Consider the following 23,435-nt stretch of genomic DNA (forward strand, 5'->3'; position numbering starts at 1 on the left):
CCGAACCTGGTGAGAGGCGCCATCTTAGAGGAGGGCAGCGGTGTTGCTGAAGCAGACGCCTCGAGTTCCGTCTGCCGTCCAGAAGAAGAAGACGAGAGAAGGTGACTGGAGGACTGTTGTCCCGACCTCGACAGCGGCTTCTTCTCGGGGTTCGGTAAAGTCCCTGCGCGCGGGTGACAAGGGGCCGGGGTCCCCTTCCCTCAGCCACCGATATAGGTATAAAGGCCGCTTCGTATAGGATTCCCTGGGTTTCCCTGGCCGAGGCGGCTCTCCGTAGGCCCGCCGCCTAGGGCCTCTTTGTTTTCAAATTTACTCTCTTCCTTTTGTTAAAGGCTCGTTCCCAATCCCTATCCGAGACTGCGACAGCTTCCTTATATTTGTTTTATCTTATCTATGGTTGCCCCTAAATTGACTCCATTTTCTGCTTCATTTTGCGTTTCATATAAATGGCGTCCGTACTGCCCCGCTTTATTTATTTATTTATTTCCCGGCCCTCCCACAGCGATTGTTTTCCTGCTCTTCAAGATTTGTTTAGATAATTCGGGTTTCCCTCCCAGTTTCCCAGATCCTTGCGACCATCTAGGAAAGGGCATTTGGATTAACTGGCCTAATCCCAAAGATGGGAAAACTAGGGCAAAGGAAATCCCACAGTGCGGGATTTTCAATAATAGTGGGGTGTTTGTTTGTTTTTTAAATGAAGTAAAATAAAGCCAAGACCTGCCATTTTTAGTGCTATTGATGTAACAGAACTCCCTGGCATTGCAATTCAGTAGGTACACTGAAAAATAGCAAAACCAGGAAGTACAGTAATTCTGGTTGACAAAAAAAGAGTCTCTGATTATCATGGCATTTAGCTGGTGGCATTTGAGGTTCTTTTCCAAAACAGATTGTTGTCATTGGTGCATGCTGCACTCCAAGATTGAGCTGTGCATCTAGTATGTTTTAGGAATATAATGTCATAGGATAAGCAATTTAAAATACAATGAAAAATAGAACTGCCATTGTATACTATTGCTAGGCAGCATAGAGACGACTACTTTAATGAAGATGAGGGTGATCAATGGTTGCAGAGGACATAAAATACCTTTTGTAACCAAAATATCTGCAGTATATCCAGTTTGAAACTAGGTACCAGTTCTTCCCACATTATAAGCAGTTAATTTGCTGCTTATAATGCGTGTATTTGCACAATTCACCCCCAAGGGGATAGTTTGGTTGCCACTAAATGTGGGCTGATTATGGCAAAGAGAGGTATTGTGCATTTGTCAGAATCTTTCTCCTTGCAGAATTGATCATGTGAAGCACCAATATCATTTAGTGCAATCAAGTTTGAATAAATTTAAAAAAACTGGGTGGGAAGAGAATATAATAATGAAAATTAATTGTTGTAGTTATATATATAATTCCCCCTTGTGTAAAATTCATCATGGACTACTATTTCTTTTTCTTTTTAAAAATACTTTCCCCTCTCTATTTTAGAGTTGGGTGAAATACCATGCCAAAATTACCCCCCAAAATATGTTAGCATTTGTGTGAATAAGAGGTTCCAACCTTTCACTCTTCAATTTGAAAGAAGGAATATATACTCAAAATGGCATTGAAAGAGGGATCAACAATTTCTTTTCTTTTGGGTCACTTTGTGACTGAAGATGCATTGGTTGCTATGATGTTGGACCTGCTACATCCTTTCAACCTTATCACTGAAAAACAGTGACTTATGGTGTATCTTTGCAGTGATGTTTGGTGGACTGAGCAAAATTAGGTACAGAAAAAACAAAACAAATTTAACATTTTGACAGCAAAATCAAACAGTTGCCTTGATTTTGTTGCCTGTTGCTTTTTAAACTGCATCATGCCGTTAGTTTCTGCATAAAAATTAATTGGATCCCAATTTGTCTGAAAATTGTTCTTAATACTCTATACATCATGTGTACACCCTATGTCTATGTACCTATTTGTGTGCTTATGTGGGAAACGATTGGTCTGAAATTTGTATGGCAATTTATTTTTAGTTCCCCAAATTCGAAACATTCTGTTGCAAAATTTCAATCTTTAAATTTAACTACCATGCTTGTATATACATTGTTGCATGTATAAACACAAATGTATTTAGGGATACTTATGTGTATATACATATCTGTGTTTATACATACAAGTATTTTTTTTTAACTATACAGTTTAATAAAGAGCGGGGAAGATTTTTCCTTTTTTCCAATAGGTGGAAGAAATCTTGAAGACCAGAAATTGAAAAATATGTTTTAATTAAAAAAAAATTAAAATTTTCCGGCTGTGGAAGATGGATCTTCTTTGCAGCCAGTTTGAAACACAAGTTCATCTTTAAATGAACAATTTATTTTGAAGAGGCAATTAACCTTCACTATCTCCAGTCTTCCTGACCGTTCAAATGGACTTGCTTTCTCCAGTAGTTGTAATTCACCCTGTCTGAATTTTGAATGAGATGTGTTCCTTGGAAATGTGAGGAAGAAAAGTCTTTCTATCCCGTTATTATCAATTCATGGATTGAGTGTTGATTCGACCTACAGGAGAAAAATAACTGGAAGTCTTTGAAGACAGAGTTGCATGCTGAACCTACCAAGGTATCTCAGTGAAAAATGTATTCATTTGGGAAGGTTTAGTGTGTGAACTGTAATTCAACAGGTGCTTAAGATATATCTTAGCAGTTGCTAAAATTTGAAGGGTTATCAAAATGACTAGCTGGCAGCAGTTTTCACCCAGTGGCCAAGGTTTCTGCAATCGCATATGCAAATGTTGTTCTAATTATTCAACTTGGCGCATGTCCCAATCTCAGCATCCCCTCTTGTCAGTTCACCTCATCCATCTGTTTTAAGCAGTCAGCAAAGAAGTGGTGTATAGGAATTGAGCTTCCCAAAATATTAAATGTGTGTTGTCTGCTTGTTGCCAAATATGAAACTTTTATATTTCTGGATTTTGCCCTCCTGATATTGCTGGACAACAGATCTTCTTGTCTCTCACCATTGGCCATGCTGTCCAGAGGTTAATGGGAGTCGTAGTTCAACATCTGCAGGGCACCATGTTGGCTACCCCCGCTTTAGTGTTTCTTACTATGATGTAAAGAAATTGGATGTCAGGAAATTGGAGGGTAAACAGATTTATGTGGTTTGTTTTTAAACTGGGAACCAGTTTTCGTAACATACATAAAAGTAGAATGTGTTTACCTAACCTACTGGGGTTTAGAACTTATTATGTGCCATTGAAATAAAAAAGAGTAGCAACGCTTGTGATTTGTAACATGAATGTTTCTTTTTATTTTCCTTCATCTTTTTCCAAGATTATATTTTAAAGAAGATACCAGTAAATCCAACCTATAGACGGTTTTGCCAGTTAAACCAAACTGATCAGCCATCACTGAGAGAATAGTAAACCTCTGTTCAGCCACCAGTCTCTCCAACATAAGCTGACAATAAAGATTCAGCCGAATATGTCTAACCAAGGAGATGATTGTTACTTTTATTTCTACTCCACATGTACTAAGGTTTGTATTTCCCCTGTCCTCTAGTCTTCTTTATTCATGCTTGCAGTATTATAAGTATAATGTAACCTGATACACCCAATAGACTCCAGCCAAGGCATCCGTCCCTTCCTTTAGTGACTTTATTGGTATCCAGGAAGAGGAATATGCAAAGTTGTAGTAAAACCTTTAAAGTTGCTTTTGTGCATAGGAAATGCAGTTCAATGAAACCTTGGTTATATTAGTCTGATTTTCAATGTATGTATTGCTTACCAAGACCATATTTCATTCTCCAGGGTGACAGTTGCCCCTTCCGTCACTGTGAAGCTGCTCTGGGGAATGAAACTGTGTGTGTGCTTTGGCAAGAGCAGCGATGTTTCAGAAGTGTCTGTCGATTTAGACACATGGAGATTGATGTAAGTATTGTCTCAATATATAGTCTAGCAGTGTGATTACTCTTGATATCTGGGTCTGTAATACAGACACTGTGTGCATTGTTGAAGTGTAGTGTTTTTTGCATAGAACATTTTCCTAAAAACTATAAAAACATAGGCATGATTTAGAGCTATCAAGTTAGTTTGTTAAGTTTAAGTTTGCAAGGGTATTTTGGTAACTCCTGCCTTGCTTTGAAAAAATATATCCACACACATACACTTATAAATGAAGAAACTGTTCATAGTTGTTTGAGATTCCCATGTTTAGACTACCAGCATGAGTTTCTTAGTCTCTAAGCACCTTTCCAGCTTGATTTGAATTTGGGGTGCTATTATTTGGGTTGGTTTATTATATGGTGACTGTGTTTTTTTTACATTAAAGCTACAAAAATGAGAGAAGAAACATGTTAACTCTGTTTTAGATATTTTCCCTTGTCCACCATGTGAGTTGTCCTAGCTTTTTCATAGTATGAGCTAGCTTGTAGAAATGTAATGCATTTAGGCCGCAATTAGTGTCCCACAGTTATTTCTGCCAGTAACCCATTACCTTGTTTGCATACTATGCACACATGAGAATGTTTTTGGGAAGAAACAGGGTGACCTGTGTGGACAAGAAATGTGATAGCAGGACCTACCCTATGGCTATAAAAAATGGAAGTGCAGCACATGCTATTTGGTTTTTAACAATGATCGTTTTAAACAGTGCATACCAAAAGGGTCTGTAATTCCCTATTCTTAAACAATAGTGGGGTAAACATAAAGTTAGTCTATCTCATCAAAAGGTGTGGCAGGCAGTAGGATTTGAAAGGAAAAGAAGATATCATGTAGGATATAGGAAGGTAGAACTGAAATATAATAAGGGCCAGGATCCAAAAAGCCTATGGGTGAGTGAAAAGCAGTTTCACATATGCACTGTATGTGTGTTGCTCAATCTCCCCTCTGCTTCATCTCTTATGCTACATTGCATTTATCTGTACAACATGTATTTCCCAGAAGGGCTGCTTTTCAGGGTATGAGAGAGAGGTTGTTGGCACAGCTTGTGTACATGAGTGGAACTCCACATGCAACCAGTGTTAGAAATTGAGATATGAAAACTAGGAGCTAAATGGCACCTTAAACCTAGGTTACGGGCACAACAACGGAATGTCTGGGCATGCTTTTTTAATAACAAGAATACAAAGTTGAAAATGAATGAACTGCAGCTAAAATATTATGTTCATTTTTCCCATGATCTAGTCCTCACCTGAAGACTGCAAAAAACAAAGCCATGCTTCCCCTGCCCACCCTAATATTCTTAAGACAGTCTCTTCTCCAGTCTTCAGAAAGTGGTTGGAAGTGGGGAAGGCAGAAAAGGATCCCCCTTTCCTTCCACTGTGCAGTCTTAATTTGAAATCTGCACCCAGAGCTCAGAAACTGCTCGTGTTAATGAAATTCCCTGTTGCAAAATGCACCTAGAACAATGGGAGTTTCGAACACTGCAGGCCTTTGGATCCTGGCCATTGTGATTAAGTAGTCTCTTCACAGATGACTGCCTGTCCTAAACGGAATGGGAAATAATATTTGCATTATCAGTTCTTCTCCTGATGAATTATAGGCTGTAAAGGTTATGTTGCTGATACCATCTCAGTGTGTTACTAATTTACATTGTGGACTTGCAGGTTGTTCCTAGTGTACACTTATTGCCTATGTTTTGTCTTCAGAAAAAACGCAGTGAGATCCCATGCTTTTGGGAGAATCAGCCAGTGGGCTGTCAGAAGATGAACTGTGCATTCCACCACAACAAGGGACGTTTTGTGGATGGGCTTTTCTTACCTCCAAGCAAGAGTGAGTTGTAATTTCACCTTTCGGCATGTCTCTTTACCCCTACCTATTTACAAAAGATCTTGCATTCTTTCTTCAGACTTCCACATTTCTGTAGGTTCTGTAAGGAAAGCCATACTTGCCTGACTTCTCCCCCCAGCAGTGCATCAAAAAAATCCAGCAGCAATACAGTAGAGAAAGGTTATGCAGGGACACATTCTTTTTTGCACAAAGGTGGATGCTTCACAACATAGTTTTTGTAGTTGTTAACCCAAATACTACCGAAGGTGTGAGGAACCTTTGACCCTCCATATGTTGCTGGAATGAAACTCACTTTCCTGGCCTTTAGCTACGCCTGCTGGGGCTGATGGGAATTGTAGTTCAGCAACATTTGGAGGGCCAAAGGTTCCCCACACTTGTCCTACTAGCAGCTTGAAGACATCCGTGTGAACACAGCACTCTGAAATGTGGTTTACATAACTTTAACCACAACCCTGCAGCCCTTCCTCTCCCTTTTTAAATTGCTATAACCATCTAGGAAGCTCTTTGAGACAAATAGCTGACTTGTTTGTATTTAACATACAACAGGGCAAATACTTTCACCATCATTTCTTTATGGTTAACTTCCTAGAAGCATTAGGTGACCAGTGTTTCAGAAATCTAGATCTGATCCATAAGAATGGTCTTTAGTGTAGATGTGTGTGTAAGCAAGATGGAATAGGGCCACCACTTACTGGAGATTTTTTTCCAAATTTAAGTATCAGTAAAATTATTATATTAATATTGGTCACAATCCTTTGCAGAATGATTTTGATATTACTGGAGAGATTTTACACACAATGATGTAAAGAACACGAAGGAACATTCTTTCACCTCTGGTGGACCTGTCCTAGAGTGAAGGCCTTCTGGGAAATGATATATAATGAGTTGAAAAAGGTATTTAAGTATACCTTCATTAAGAAACCAGAGGCCTTCCTTCTGGGCATTGTCGGCCAGAAGGTGTTAAAGAAGGACCGAACATTTTTTATGTATGCAACAACGGCAGCAAGGATACTCATCGCTAAGAGCTGGAAAACTCAAGATCTACCCACACTGGAAGAGTGGCAGATGCAGCTGATGGACTATATGCAACTGGCCGAGATGACTGGCAGAATTCGAGACCTGGGAGAAGAGAGGGTTGAAGAAGACTGGAAGAAATTCAAGATTTATTTACAAAAGTATTGTAATTTGGTGGAATGCTAAGAAGGATGCTAGATCATAAATAATTGCCTACCATTGAATTAGATTTGAATTTGATGATAAGTGAGATTGAGGGAAACATAAAATTTTTGGAGATTAGATTAAATTAACGGAATAAGATTCAAGAATATAAATAAGATGATAAATTGCTGGAAAAAAATTTATAATGATGTAAGTGGGAGCGGGAGACGTGAGGGAGTCCAAAGAAGTTCTGAAAAATGTGTTATGATCCATGCTATATTGTTTATTATTTTTGCATTTTGTATCTAAAAAATCTCAATAAATATTTATTAAGAGAGAGAGAGAAAAAAAAAAAGATTAAATGGATTTTACACACAATGGATCAGATACCTATCTATATTACTGATAATGGTTTTCAACTTGTAGTTTATAGATTCTTGTACATTTTTGTTTAAAGCTGTTCTAAACATGCCTGAACCTACGGAAGAGGAGATGAAGGCTACACAGATTTCATTGCAACAGAATAAACTTTCTGTTCAGTCCAATCCATCTCCTCAGCTGCGTGGGGTAATGAAGGTGGAAAGTTCTGAAAATGTACCAAGCCCCACTCATCCACCAGTTGTTATCAATGCTGCAGACGATGATGAAGATGATGATGGTGAGCAAAATATAGTTCCCTAAAGCATGATGCTTCGCCGTTGTTTCAGTGCATATCATTAATGCAGTCATTGCTTCAGTGTATACCCCACCTCATCCTGCAGATCCTCAGAGTGCCTAACAACCTATATAAAAATTAAAGTAAATTAAAATCAAGATGAAAACAACAATAAATACGTCAAAGCAGGTGATAGTATTGGGTATTATCTAGGGTTGCCATACGTCTGGAATTTCCAGAACACACCCCAAATACTGCAACCAAAAGCAGTGTCTGGGTGGAAATTGGCAAAATGTCCAGGGAAATCTGGACTTATGGCTGCTGACAACCATCAGTATTGTTTTTGTCAATGTTCCTCACAAATAGCTCAAAAACGTCCAAGCTCAACAACTTTGCCCTCCCCCCCCAGCTCCGAATTATCACTTTTTCAAATATGGTAACCCTAGCATTATCCCAGTACTATGAAACATTTCTTCCACTGGTGCTTCTTCCAATCCTCTGGAGCATATGGAGTGGGGAGGTTTCCACCCTATAGCATCTGAGAGCAGCAAAACTTAATTGGCAAATCATAGATCTTCTACCTACCTTTTAATTAATTGCGTGTTGTACTGATCTTACTTTACTAAACAGGTGAGACAATCCAAATGAAGTTTTACTTGACTCATAGTTCTAACTTATATATGCCTACTCAGAATTAAGTCTGACATATTTCAGTGGAGCTTGCTTCCAGGTAAATGGGTATAAATCAATGCAGCCTAAGACTTATGCACATTTGGGAATCTGTCTCACTGAACATAGTGGGCTTACTTCTGAATAAATAGGAATGGACTCAAAGTAGCAATGTTACTTCTTTCAGATCAATTATCAGAAGAAGGTGATGAATCTAAAATACCTGTTCAACAACCCTCTGCGGAGGTTTCTAATGGATTGCGGGTTATTTCTACTCGGAAATCAGCAAGTAGCACAAAACAAGGTAAAGGTAGGAACTAATATGCTCAAAATAAACTGAATGGACCCTTAGCAAGGGATTTTGGCCAAGGATACCTACATTCCGCATTTGGGTTGGTTTGTTTATTTGCTTCAGTGTGTGTTTATATTTCAGTTCTTGCAATTGAGGACTTGCAAAGTATGTTTTCATAAATGCTGTTTGTTTGTTTTTAAAGCAAGTATTGGAGAGAAGGACATTAGTGTGCTGGTGCAGGAAGGTAGATGGGGTATAGAGAGTGGAAAGGATATAGGAGCTATGCAGAAAGATGGGAACAAAAAAACCAACAAACATTTTTTGTCCACAGGAAGTGTTGTGGAAAGTTTTCTGGAAATATTTCCTCTGCATATTTAGGGTAATGTGCATCAGAACATGTTCAGTTTGCAACGGAAAATTTGCTGGTGCCCCAGAGAGTGATCTAATTCAGCATATTGATTATACTTGTATAGAGTAAACAAAGCTGAAAACATTGAAATTGCCAAGTTTGCTTGTGGCACCCCAGATGTTTGATTCCAGCTCCCATCATCCTATGCCAGCATGTACAAACAATGATCAGATGTGATGGGCAATGTAGCTCAATAACTTCTGGAGGGCCACAGGTTCTCACCCCTGGAATAAATTTTCACAGGTTATCTAACTTTGAGCTTGTTTGCTGTGCTTTCGTATTTGAGAGAAACTTATCCGCTTACTCAGATTTTCACATTTTGCAGTTGATAATTTGAATTTTGGAATCAAAACCCTTGATGAGATCAAGTCAAAAAAAATGAAGGAAAAATCAAAGAAGCAAGGTGGTAAGTTGACCTTTGTAATTGTGGGGATATTCCACAGCATTATGTTTGGGCACCCTCATTGTTGCAGTGTCTGTTATTAGAAGTCCAGGGTGGGCTGTTGCTTGCTTTTGCTTAGAGCCTTGCAAATGCTAATGTTCGAATCCCTGCGACAGGGTGAGCTCCTGTTGCTCAGTCCCTGCTCCTGCCAATCTAGCAGTTCGAAATCACATCAAAGTGCAAGTAGATAAATAGGTACTGCTCTGGGGGGGGGGGGAGGTAAACGGCTTTTCCGTGCGCTGCTCTGGTTCACCAGAAGCGGCTTAGTCATGCTGGCCAGATGACCCGGAAGCTGTATGCCGGCTCCCTTGGCCAATAAAGCGAGATGAGCGCCACAACCCCAGAGTCGTTCGCAACTGGACCCAACTGTCAGGGGTCCCTTTACCTCTATGTGTAGCCTTGGATGTCCCAGTGATCATTGATTCAGCAGTTTTGTGCCCTACAATTGAAACACAGCAATTAAGTGTTGGGGTGGTGGATAGTAGAGGTTGTTTGATGATTGTTCAAAGAAAAAGGAATTTTGGATTGGACTTATCCTAAGGCACCAATGCATTACAGTTGGCATTGTATAGTAGCCAAGAGTGTGAACTTAGAAGCCTCATATTCAAATTGCATCTCAACCACAAATTCATGAAATGCCAAATAGTGGTGGCAGTGCAGCTTAATATAGCTTTGTCTTGCTCTTCTCAGACAACCCCTCTGAAGTTTCTGCTCAGATTCGGACCCATCCAGGCCCAGAAAAAGAAAATGTACGGACTGTGGTCAGAACTGTAACTTTATCTACAAAGCCAGGTAAGTGTAATTCTGTTTCTATTCAGTTCAGCAGCTCTGGTAGGTGTGGCATTTCTGGAAATGCCGTTCCTCTTTATTGATTAGCATCAATGTTACGATATGTATGTTCATATACACACTGCTGAGAGGTTTAGGATCTTTTGCTGGAGTTATGACGTGCACTTATTTTGGATGTGTGTTAATCCTTAATCTTATTCCTACAAGAAACTCTCACATAGAAATAAAGGAAGCTTAGTTTATTATATAAATCAGGAGTGACAGAATATATATATATATAATGCTGCTTTAGATAGCAAAGTTACACTCTAAGCGAGTAGCAAATCACAATACAAACACACTTTAAAGAGCAGAAAATACCCTATCTATTCTAACACCTACATAAGCAAGGTGACAATTTTGCCATAAACCCACACAAGAAGGGAAGGGGAAAAGGAAAGTATACCTGTCCTTAAAGTGAAGCAGTAGGGTGCAGAGTCCTAGGAAGTGCTGGGTAAGTTCTGTTGTATTGGAGCTGGGAGAGCTAGCTAACCTTTTCATCTAATGGTCTTTTTATACCCTTTTTTGCCAGTGCATTGTGATGGAGAGGGGAGGGACTGTGAAATGAGTGATTCTTACAATTTCTATAATCACTTTAAGAATAGTGAGAAATGGGATAAACTGGCCATCCCATTTGTTTGTTTAACAAGAGGGTTGTCATGTGTAATCTTCCTGCCTCTCTCACCTATGGTCACCCTGTCTGTTTGACAAAAGGTGAAAGACATGTGATAGTGAGCAATTATCTGAATCTAGGCATCTTTGCTTACACCTTACCATTGTGTGTGTGGATCCCCATTGAGGAGTTGAGTATCCTGTATTTAACAACTAAATTTGCATGTGTTAATCTGGTCAAATGCAGCTTCTACTGCAAGTAAATAAACTGCTGTATAAATACTGTTTGTGTATTAGCCAAGAGGCTTTAACAGTTTATCATAGAACAAAAACTACATATTAACACACATATTAAAGCAATTGGTTTACTTCAGACATCTGCTAAAGTTGTTTGCCCTTAATTTTTGTCAGGTGAAGAGCCTCAGATTCGATTGACTGTTGCAGAGAGATTGGGAAAACGGAGATCCTCTACAGGTGAGAACCAGCATGTAGAATTAAAAAACCCTGCTCCTCTATTAACATATCCGCCTTATCCATTCTATTCCATCATAGGCACAAAAGTTCTGATCATGGGTACATTTCCCCCCCTGTTTTTGAATCTTGATGATTTATTAAATTACTGTATTAAAGTATATGCATTTATGGCACAGCATAGGATCTGCGGCAAGGAGGATTTTCATTTTTCTTGACATTTCAGTGGAGAGCTGTGTAAAAACTAGACCGGTATCAGCTCTTATCATCTGCTTCTTGCGCTGCCACAATGTGTGTGCACGTGTATGTATACAGTGGTACCTCGCAAGACGAAATTAATTCGTTCTGTGAGTTTTTTCGTCTTGTGATTTTTTTCGTCTTGCGAAGCACGGATTTTGGAAAAGCTTCAAAAATCACCAAAGTCTTCAAAAACCTCAAAAAAGGCTACCACACCGCGTGCTATGAGTTGCTCCTCGAAGTCAAGTCGCAACTGCACCCCCTGAATGCACAGTTTCAAGAAAAAGGAAACAAACTTGCAAGACAAAGGAAACAAACTTGCAAGACGTTTCCTTCATCTTGCAAGTTTTTTGTCTTACGAGGCATTCGTCTTGCGAGGTACCACTGTATCTCTGCCCTATCTTTCTAGGCAAAATGTTCACTAAATGTGTCTTTCAGTATCATAAGACTGATGTGGATGTAATTGCCACTAAAAGTAGCAAGCATAACTGAAAGCAAAAAAACAAAAGCCTGACAATAATCTTTCTTTCTTCTCTTTTTACTGTTAGTTTCTGAGAGTGGTCTCCCCCTAAAACGTAGCCTTGCTGAAAGACTGGGAAAGAAAGTAGACTCCTTGGAGAATGCAGACAAAATACCAAAGAGAGGTAGGTTTGTTTAAATAGTAAAATGTGTTCTACTTCTTTTATAGTGCAACAAGCCTGTTTAAGTGAAATTGTTCTAAAATGTCAATGAAACTCCTGTTTTTATCAGGGATGAGGAATCAAATGCATATAATGGAAAGGCCATATTAACAGTTGTTTGTTTCAAAAATCTTGTATGCTGTCTCCATGCAGGATGTACACAAAGTATTCCAAATTCCATAGTCAAGGTGATCTGTGCACAGGGCATAAAATGTAATTGCTTTGATAGAGATTTTTAATTTTTTTTTTTTAAGAATAGTAGATCTATTTGCAGTTCATTTGTGGTTCTTTTGAGTTGCAGAAAACATACAGTATTTCATTTCACTTTTAATTTGTATACCACCTTTCTTATATTACTATACAGAAGGCAGTTTACAAGCTGAATAAACAACAAAATAGACAGCAAAGATCATATACCTGATAACAATCTGATCCAATACAAAAAAGTCATAATAAAAACATAACTTTAAAATAAACAACTACTATCAAATTTAAGAATTACTAAACTGTAATCAATAAAAATAATGGCAAATCATGATGCATAAAATGCTACAAAACATACAAAACCATGTAAAAGGATCAAATTTAGAAACAAGGACAGACAAATTATAACATTAATTTTTAAAATACCCTGGAACTCCTCTCTTCCCAGGTGCTTCTGCTGTTTTCAAAGTCATGGTCTGGGAAAGGCTCTTAGGGATGGAGGGTGGGCAAGGCAGGTGGAAAAAGCTATTGCCTGATGGCCAGCGTGAAGTCTTCTTCCCATCACAGTTCTTCATCTGGAAACATCTCTCTTATGAAGACTCCTTGGGCTGGAGGGTGAAGCAAGCCATATGAAACAATTTTCTGTGTGAAGCCATAGGTCAGCTTCCTCAACCTAGTGCCCTTCAGCTTCAGCCAGCATGGCCAATTGTCAGGAATGATGGGAGTTGTAGTCCAAGGCACTAGGAAGATTGCTGTAGGAGAACAAAACAGGAGACTCCTGTGTAACTTCCTTCACCATTTTATTCTTTCTTTCTGCAGTACAAGTTCCCCTGTCACTTAAAGAGAGACTAGGATTACCATCTGAGCAGAACAATATGGAAACAGGTAACAATTGGTTTTATTGGAGTACCTTGGGATATCCTCTTCCGATTTCTTGCAGGTGGATCTTTGCCTTAGTGCAATCCAAACTACTTTACTCAGAAGTAAACCTCACAGAGTTTAATGTGATAATAATATATAAAAAGCTAAAATCTATAAAAGGCCCATGTCACAAAACAGCCTGCAACTGTTCTTTTTTCTTACTTCCTGAATTTAGAGCTCCTTTATGGAATGAGATCTTGCTCTCAGCATTAGTTATTCAGAAATGTTTTACATACTGCTCACTTTTTGACTTGGATAATCGACTTCAGTATGCAAAAAACGGGCAAGGGTTGAACTACGACATGTACATCTTGAGGGAAGCCCATTTAGAATGAGGTTGGGGGATAAGAAGCAGATTGTTAAACTCTCAGAGTGATACCACATCTTTTGGGAGCAAAAGTATATACAGCCTAGAACAGTTGACATTTTGACTAACATAAAAATGCAAACTAATTAATTCTATTGTGCATTTTTTCATTTTGCTTTGTGTTTGTGGTGTAGAGAATGCTGCCCAACCAGTAGGCGAAATTCGTGTGAAAACACTGGAAGAAATTCGTTTGGAGAAGGCTAGCCAAAGAAAGGGAGAAATTCATCCCAAACCCAAGGTTCAAGTAACTTTTACCATTGATGAGCCCAATGCAGTGGCAAAACCGTCGCCTGCCATCAGGATCAAAACCTTTTCAGAGGTCCTGGCTGAGAAGAAGCAGAGGCAAATGGAAGAGGAGCGCATAAAAGCTGAAAAAGGGAGCCTTACTGGACCAAAGCATGAGGGTGAGCCCCAGAAGCAAGGCTCCTTGGGTTCAGCTGTTTCCAGCAGAAGAAAGCTGGAGGAGCCTTCTGACAAAGCTAAGGATTTTAGGGAGGTGCGCATCAAAACTCTAGAGGAAATCAAGCAGGAAAAAGCCCTCCGAATGCAGCAAAGTGGGGAGAACACCTCAAAGACGCAGACGCAACCTGAGCGAACTCTAGTTGGGAAGAGACAGTTGTGCATTACAAAGCCAACAGGTACTATGCATGCCCTGTTTGTAGCACCATTTTACTACTAAATACTCATATTCAGAATGCATGTTGAAGCAGATTTTTTTAAATAAATGATAAAATTGGTATAAATACTCGTGATAGATTTGACTGCTGGAACATAGGGTAGAGCAGTATCAGGAACTTCAGCTGCAGAACATAATGTAGTGTGCTGATGTCCCCCCTTTCCCACACATGGCTCTGAAATGAGCTCAGAGTAAGGGAAGGGAAAAAGCATGAGTAGGGTATTCATAGGAGGAGAGTATTGGCAATGGCAGGAGGCGTTAAGCATTCTTTCTCCTGCCCTTCAAGTGTCCTTCCTGCATTTTTCAGTATTTCAGCAAATGGGATCGCACGTTTTAATTTGACCTTAAATTCAAGTGGGGGTATTCTTTTCAGTTCACGTTGTAGGAGCCTGTAACTAATGCCAGAACAAATATTTCTGGAAAAAAACAAGTATTTTCAGCTGGAAGTAACTTAAATAATCAGCCTGTTGGCATTTTAGTGTATTTTTGGTCTCTGTGGAAGCCACCCAGAGTGGCTGGGGAAACCCAGCCAGATGGGCGGGGTACAAATAATAAATTATTATAATATTATGCACATTTTCTAGTTCAGGACTGGATAGGATGTGTCTGGGCAGGATGTGTTCCTCAAAATTGAGGAACTGAGATGAATCGCCTTGCTTGTAGTGCTTCATGGACCTTGGTGTTGGAAGGTAGCAAGCATTTCAAGCAAGATAGAAGACTGCTGAGTGTGGTGTTCACCCACCTAATTTACCTGTCCTCATAAGGTGGGAAATAGCTGTGCCTCAGGAGAGTTAATTCTCCTTTTAGAATGATCATTGTGGTGTTTTAACAGCTCCTGGAAGAGAAAAAAAACATCTAGAGCTGAAGTCCTCTCCAAGAACTTTTACATCAGATGCCACTGTGAAGGTAAGTCTTCATTTTGGTACACAATACATTCTATGTTCAAAAACAGGCCTTGCTACTGATGCATGTTCATTATCATCTAGCATCTTTGGAAACTGCCTGACATCTATGTCAGGACTGGCTGTCACGTGATACACAAACCCTGCTTTCTCACCCTTCTAGTCCCATTTAGATCCCATTAGCTAATCAGCTCTGGGCCAAAGTTCAGCATAATATATTTTGACAGCCTATTATGAAGGGCACATCATGCCACAAGAAACACAATGGGGCATCATTTTTCTGACAGACAACCCCAGACTATGACTGCATCATAGTTATAAAAAGCCAAAAAAGTAAAAACAAACAGAAGTAAGAAATCCTGAGCACTATCCAGAGCCAGGCCACCCAAGGAAGCATGTCAAGATACTGAAATCTTGGGGGGGGGTGTCTTTCCCTGGGAAGCACCTGTTTTCTCACCCCTTTATTTCTCATTGTCTACTCAGCCTTTGAATGATGGCATGAGCAATTCACATTCTAAAGTCCAGGTGAAGAGCTTGGAGGAGATAAGGAAGGAGAAGCAACTGCTAAAACAGCAGCAAGAGAGGAAGCCCCAGGAGGAGCAAGTGACTGTGCCATCTGCTGGGGAAGAAACTGCAGAAGGGAAGGCCCCAGGGGCGAAAAATCCTGTATCCCCAGTGACAACAGGGAAAAGCCGTCCACTTACGAAGAGATTGCTGGTGAGATCCCAGGAGGCAGCGCCAGAGAACGTGGGGTCAGAGGAGTCGAGACTTTCTGCTCAGCCTGTAGAACGAAAGATTAAAGGTATACAGCAACACCTTGATGGTAATCAAGAGTCAAAGAAAGGTTGGCCTCCTTAAGCTGCTCATAAGAGGTAGAACAAGAAGCTTTTAAATTTCTGCCATCAAGGTTCCTCCTTGTTTTAAGTTTCAGCATTGCCCCGTGAGCTAAGTAACAAGGTGTATATTCTTAAGCATGCTCCCACATTCCACTTACATGTCTTAGGTGCAAAGGGATGGGATGAATATTCTTGCATAATACTGATACACACCTTCCGGAATTGGCAAAACATCTTGAGCTTTCATCTATCTCTTGAGATAGCATGTGTGTTCCCAGTTGCTTCAAAATGTAATCTGGGCAACAGCTGTAACTATTTTAATGCCTATGGAAATCAGAGCCTTTTCTGTCTCATACTATCAACCTGCCTTGCTCATTTAAGCTGTGAGTCACAAATATCCACTGCATCACTCCTGAGACAAAGGCACAAGGATGTATAGTATTAGAGGGACAAATCCAAAGCCCAGAGTTCCTCTGGGAAGTCCTGGCGACTCTGCTTAGCCAGGTAACTGGACCCCTCTTGGTATATGGCATGAAGCTGCACTTGCTCTCTCTTACTTACTGCTAGACAATCTCTGGATGTGGGAGATTTGATAGCATCATATCTGAGCACTGTCCAACATGTCCCAATTGTATGCTTCTGCAGTTGTGGCAAAGACACATTCTTAGTCTCAGTTGCAGTAGCATACCCTCCAACATTTCTCTGATGAAAATAGGGACTTCCCATTTCATGATGATAATTGTACTATTTATATCCCACACATCTTACTGGGTTGGCCCAGCCATGCTGGGCAGCTTCAAACATATATAGAAAATAATAAAGCATTAAACATTAAAAAAAAATCCCTATACAGGATTGCCTTCAGACAGCTCAGGGGTCAGAGAACTCCCTACCCACCAACATGTCTCCAGTGAAAATAGGGACATTCTAAGGAAAAGCAGGGCATTCCAGGATCAAATCAGAAACTGGGACAGCTTCTCTAAATCAGGGAAGTCCCTGGAAAATAGGGACACTTGGAGGGTCTGCAATAGGTCAAAAAGCCCTTTGCAGGATGCTGCATTTTCATGTAGATAGAGAACTGCCATGTGCAAAGAGCACCGAATCTTTTCGTAATTCCATATCTGACATTTCTAAAAAAAGTCTCGTTGGAGGAAGAGAAGTGTTGTTTTTGGTTTTAAAATGTGCTATTCTGGAAAAAAGTGAGGGAGAGAGAAGAATAACATTGCCATTCTGTGTCCACGGACTAACCTTGAGTTGCTTTTTCATATTCTAGCCAAACCAAAAGTGAATGTGAAACCATCTGGGGTGAAGCCCGTGTCTCCAGCAAAGCAGGCACTGAAGCGCAAAGCATCAGAGAGTCAGCCTTCTGTTATTGCTGCAGTGAAGCCTCTGAGTCTCATCCCAAGCGCAAACACAAAGGAGCACCCATCTGAAAACACAGCCCTGGTAAGAAGATTGATTCATGCTGTTGGAGACTACCTGATAGCTGAAAGTATTAGCTTGTGCTGTAACTTTGCACTTTGAGATAAGTAGCGGGTGGATTTTTTTGGAGGAGGGTACATTTACAGTGCTAAGTGACCAGTCATCTTTTGGAAAGTACCAAAGATTAACTTGAGAGAGTCTGATTTCTTATTTTGAATAAGAGGAGAGTAATAAGATGGATGCTCAAGAATTAAAACGGCATAATGATGATGGAGAGAGAAAAACCTTCCACAAACTTTTTCCCCCTCTCTCAGGCAAGTGCTCCTGGTCTTCCAGAAGCCACAGAAGCCGTTGTTCCTGAGAGAGTGCAGCCTAACAGGTAATTATTTTATCTATCATCTATCTATCTATCTAATCTATCTAATCTATCATCACCCTATTATATGTCACTGAGATTGTCCCTTGGAACAGTTGTGCAAGCTGACTTTGAATGTTTATTAGCCATTACTCAAATGAGATCATGTGAAAATTAGGATAAGGTCCTTCAGCTTTATTTCCATGTAGGTTTGCTAGTGGAGGTCCAGGTAACAGGCACTGGTAATAGATTCAATTAAATTTAATGCCATAAGAATCTGGGATATAGTGGAGTTCATATTGAAAATTCCAAGACTGTAGTGGCAGATTCTGAAGAAATACAGTTAGGGCAGTAATAGATGAAGGTACATCATAATACTTGAAGCAGCTTAAAATAAATTAATACAAATTGTGAATATTTTCCATTGTACTAGTTTAAATTTAATCAACAAGATAGAGTCAAATGTTACCAAGATTTCACTCTTCAGATCCTACTGCACTGAGGAGATAGCAGTACTCTGGATGAAGTGTTTAGATATCTCACACTAACGCTGACAAAAATTTGCCTTTTAAAGCCAAATTATGATAATTTAGAAACCAACTGCAACTAGACTAGCAAGATCCCAAATCAACAGGCACTTGTCCTTGGTTTTTAACATGGGTACCAACAACACATTTATTCTGACATAAACTTTTGTAGGTAATGCTGTGTGATTTAGGAAAAGGGTAAAGGGACCCCTGACCGTTAGGTCCAGTCGTGGCCGACTCGGGTTGCGGTGCTCATCTCGCTTTACTGGCCGAGGGAGCCGGCGTACAGCTTCCGGGTCATGTGGCCAGCATGACTAAGCTGCTTCTGGCGAACCAGAGCAGCACACGGAAACGCCATTTACCTTCCCGCCGGAGCGGTACCTATTTATCTACTTGCACTGCGTGCTTTCGAACTGCTAGGTTGGCAGGAGCAGGGACCGAGCAACGGGAGCTCACCCCGTCACAGGGATTTAAACCGCTGACCTTCTGATCAGCAAGCCCTAGGCTCTGGTTTAACCCACAGCGCCACCCACGTCCCAGCTATGTGATTTACTTATTTGCAATTAAATGGTATATAAATGCCATAAAATAAATAAATGGCTAGGACTCTACTTCTGCATCTGAAGTAGAATTTGCTCAATAAAGCTTATGCTGCAGTAAGCTGATTCAGTATTTTAAGTTGTTCAAGACCTTATGCTATTTAAGATGCGGGTGGTGCTGTGCTGTTTGGGCTTGCCAATTGAAAGGTCAGCGGTTCAAATCCCCACGACGGGATGAGCTCCTGTTGTTCGGTCCCAACTCCTGCCAACCTAGCAGTTTGAAAGCACGCAGTGCAAGTAGATAAATAGGTACCACTCCGGCGGGAAGGTAAACAGCATTTCCGTGTGCTGCTCTGGTTCACCAGAAGTGACTTAGTCATGCTGGCCACATGACCCGGAAAAACTGTCTGCGGAAGCAGACAAACACCGGCTCCCTTGGTATCGTTCGCGACTGGACTTAACTGTCAGGGGTCCTTTACCTTTACGGCTACTTAGTGTAAACATGCATACATGAAGAAGTTAGTTTAGTAGCATAGCAGTAATCCAGCTATTTCTTTCTGCTAACCGACTGCTTCCTGACCATATCATAATATGACCTAGATGACACTTCAACATAAGGCTTCTTCAGGCATTTTAGTGTGTGAAGAGGAGAGCAGGCCATGCATAAAAGAGGTTTCTAACCATGCTTAGCTGAATGCAGTTAGAAGCCACTGGTGATAGTGCAAAATTCCCTGTCAGTTCTGATCATGCAAGATCCTTAATTTAGACCTTCCTATATATTGCATGCGGGACGCAGGTGGCGCTGTGGGTTAAAGCCTCAGCGCCTAGGGCTTGCCGATCGAAAGGTCGGCGGTTCGAATCCCTGCGGCGGGGTGCGCTCCCGCTGCTCGGTCCCAGCGCCTGCCAACCTAGCAGTTCGAAAGCACCTCCAGGTGCAAGTAGATAAATAGGGACCGCTTACCAGCGGGAAGGTAAACGGCGTTTCCGTGTGCGGCTCTGGCTCACCAGAGCAGCGATGTCACGCTGGCCACGTGACCCGGAAGTGTCTCCGGACAGCGCTGGCCCCTGGCCTCTTAAGTGAGATGGGCGCACAACCCCAGAGTCTGTCAAGACTGGCCTGTACGGGCAGGGGTACCTTTACCTTTACCTTTACCTTTTATATATTGCATATTGGTGGGAATGTGGCAGCAAGGATGGGCTGGTGCACACCAACTATACATGTTGCCCTGCACAACACCCCCCTCCCAAATGTTGCTTGAATTCCCATATAAGAATATTATCTCTACTCTTTATGTACCTGCATCCTGCCTATTTAAGTTTCAGATTAGTAACTAACTTACGACCTGTCTGCTGCTAGAGGAGAAACTTCCTGCACAGCTTATTAATATCACACCATTCTGCTGGGGCTAAGGGTTCCCCATGCCCAGACAGGATATCTGTCCCCCCCCTTGGAGATGTATCATGTTGTTATCTTTTCCCTCTTTGTGAAGCTCTGAACTGCATATGGAGAACCAGGCAGCCTCCACGTTACAAGCAGAGACAGCAGGCGCAACCTCTTCCCATGCAGCAGTAAAGACACGCAGACTGAGCTCAACAGGACCTGGGAAGACACCCACCTCAGTAGACGATGACTTTGAAAAGCTGATATGGGAAATCTCAGGAGGCAAACTGGAAGCAGAGATTGATCTGGACCCAGGAAAAGATGAGGACGACCTCTTGCTTGAACTTTCTGAAATGATTGACAGCTGATTTCATCCCCATATGGTTTATTGTGAGAGAAAATAAATGTTGTATATTTTGTTGGATAACCAAGATTACCCTTTTCTTGGTGAGAAGTTATGGCAAGTCTTAAAGCACACTTGAACTGATGAAAGAAATTGGCTGCATTTGATTGTCCTGTATTGCCCTGCTGGTCAGAGAGATCTTCCTATATGACTGTCTTGCCCACCTGAAATACTTTGAGAAAACCACGAACATTTCAACTAGGGTCCACTTGTTGACTCAACAACCTTCCTGTATATATTTTTGTTACTTAACTGTCACATTTTGTTTTCCAGCCTTGTGGCAAACCTCAATGTCTGTTTCATGGCTTCTTCATTGTGATTTTTTTGGGGGGTAATTTCTGTATTCCCAAGTTACTGTGTCAGCTCTTTGAGTCATGCAATTATATTTTCAAATTTGATTCTAGAGCCTGGAGTACAGTTTAAAATGTGGAAGAGCAGAAATGTAGTAATCTCCATCTGAACTTACTGCCACATGGCAAGCGTGGCTTTAGGAACAAGGAAAGAATATTGAACATTTGTTTTTTAAATCTTCCTCACTGTTATTCTGTACCATTTAGACTAGGTCCCACTAGCAAGCATAAACTCCATAAGGCAAAAGCTAAGAATTTTTGTGTGTGTACCTATATTCATTAAAAATAATTATTGTTTTTAAAACATGCCCTACAAGGGCATGTGAGGTTATTCTCAGGTTTTGTTCTTTTTTCCTGAACTGATGGCCTTTTTTGCTGATATTGCACCGGTCATTTAAAACAAAGCTTTGGAATGCTGCCTTTTGGCAGGTAAACCAGGTAAACCATATATATGCACTCTTCCCTGCCAAATCCACACAGTTCTCAGCTGTGGTTCTGAAACTGCCCACCTGCAAACTTTTGTACCCATGTTCAGCACTTGAAGCCCTACCAGTGATCTTTATTCGGCAGTGTTCCATGAACTCTGCAGCGTAGCTGTGGAGACTTGGGTGTATTGTATACCCTATCATTCTTACATCCATATTTCATATGATTACATTTTGACTATTGTTATCTGCAGGATCTTTCTGGTTGCGTTCCTAACAAGAATAAAAAAATTGCTTGATTCTGTTGTAAATATATTCACTTTAACTTGGAGAAATCCTGTGCTTTGCAAGTTCACATTGAAATTTTGCCTGTGTAAAATATGGTTGCATACTTGTAAATTTATGTTAAAAGCTGCCCTGCATTAACTGCTAGTTGACACATTACTCCAAAGAAGTGGGAAACCAGAGAACTTCTGACGGTGAACAAAAGTAACAGAGACTGTGAATAGTTTGCAGTAGTTTGTGTCTGCTTATGCAGAACCTTCTGTTTGTTGACATTTTTCTTCATTTTTTTTTGTTTTGTTTTCCCATACAAGAGATTCCTCTCTAGGCTTTTAACTACAGACCCCATTGCTTTCTGTACATCTTTTTGTTTTCTATTTAAATTATTGTATCTGAATCAGATATGTTTGCTATTTCTTTAAACAGTCTGCAGGAGAGAGAAGTATTTGTGTTTTAAATAAAGTTAATGTCGGAAATGTGTTTCAATGTTTTATTTCCAAAACGTTGTGCAGAATAGAATAGGAATTTGCCACCTGTCTTGGCTTCTCAGCTTTTACTTGCCCCAAATTGAGATGGCAACATAAAAGGACTGAAGAGCCAGATTTCTTTTTTTAAAAAAAGTCTTGCACTAAAAATAGGTCATTGGATTATCATAGATAATAGAATCAAATTCTGAGGTTAAGTTTATGATGTGAGATTCTCACTGTCCTTTACATTTTTTATCTGCAGAGTTTGATCATAGCTCTTTTTGCATACTTATGAGTTTTCACCTTTCATAAAATAGGGGTAATCTGCTGCTCTGAGGCGCTTGTACATAGTTGAATAAAAAAATGTATATTTGCATGAGTAACATTTCAGTGTTCATAAACTATTCAGAAATTGTCGGCTCCCTAGTGTCTCATGTTATAGATTATTAATGCTGTATCATCAGTATGCCTGATGCTTTACAGAGTGCAAGAGGTCTCTCAAGTTTACATTCCAGAATCCAACACATGGAAAATAGGAAATGGAGGGTAATACTTGAAAATTATTTCAGGTATATGTGCTTAGGCAAGATAGGGCAGGGCAAAGGTTCTCAAGCTGGTTGAAGCTGCCAAATAATCATGTAGGATGCAGAGTCATAATAAATTTGCTATTTCTATAAATAGGATTCTCCTTAGAACTTTGGGCATTAAGAATAGTATGTCCCCCAGGATGCTTGGAATTAACAAGTTAAATGTCTATTTAATGTTAAAAGTAAAGATAAAGAATGCACGACACCACTGATCTATCATCTAAAAGCCAGCTCAAGAAGAGAGCACTGATGATCAGGCAAATCTCCATGTAAATGGGAATAGTATAAGGGGACAATGCATTTTTGCAGATGTGGCGTTTTGTTATAGCATCTATGGTTTTGTATGCAAATTGTATTTTTTTATCGGGGGGGGGGGTGCTAATAATTATTGGGCTTACAGCAGGCAGAGGGATACTTTAATCCTTTCCTGTGATCCCGAGGAAAATCCCCTTTAAACTAGTATTTTCTTGGGAGAGAAATCCCCCATCGGAAACACTAATTTAAGTCTGCCTGCAGTCTTAAAGTGACTTATTTGAAAGCAGAAAATAACTGGATTAGGTTCATGCCATCTG

General features: G+C 40.3%; 1 protein-coding gene across 7 annotated transcripts; it reads left to right on the forward strand.

Moving 5' to 3' along the window:
* Window positions 1-22,285, forward strand: ZC3H11A (zinc finger CCCH-type containing 11A). 7 transcript variants are annotated; one of them, XM_079982354.1, is made up of 18 exons: window positions 1-216; window positions 2,219-2,597; window positions 3,311-3,514; window positions 3,787-3,906; window positions 5,625-5,748; window positions 7,382-7,582; window positions 8,436-8,558; window positions 9,275-9,355; window positions 10,082-10,183; window positions 11,243-11,305; window positions 12,088-12,183; window positions 13,243-13,308; window positions 13,846-14,349; window positions 15,220-15,293; window positions 15,773-16,091; window positions 17,399-17,571; window positions 17,862-17,926; window positions 20,459-22,285. In XM_079982354.1, the coding sequence occupies exons 3-18, from the start codon at window positions 3,461-3,463 to the stop codon at window positions 20,715-20,717; spliced, it is 2,424 nt and encodes an 807-aa protein (XP_079838480.1). In that variant the 5' UTR covers window positions 1-216; window positions 2,219-2,597; window positions 3,311-3,460; the 3' UTR covers window positions 20,718-22,285. The 7 variants fall into 7 exon arrangements, with proteins under 7 accessions (XP_079838480.1, XP_079838481.1, XP_079838482.1 ...); XM_079982355.1 differs by having other exon boundaries at window positions 2,424-2,597; XM_079982356.1 differs by having other exon boundaries at window positions 2,544-2,597.
* The last annotated feature ends 1,150 nt before the right edge of the window (window positions 22,286-23,435 follow it).

The sequence above is a fragment of the Podarcis cretensis genome (genome assembly GCF_951804945.1).
Source record: "Podarcis cretensis genome assembly, chromosome: 6".
NCBI classification, from domain to species: Eukaryota; Metazoa; Chordata; class Lepidosauria; order Squamata; family Lacertidae; genus Podarcis; species Podarcis cretensis.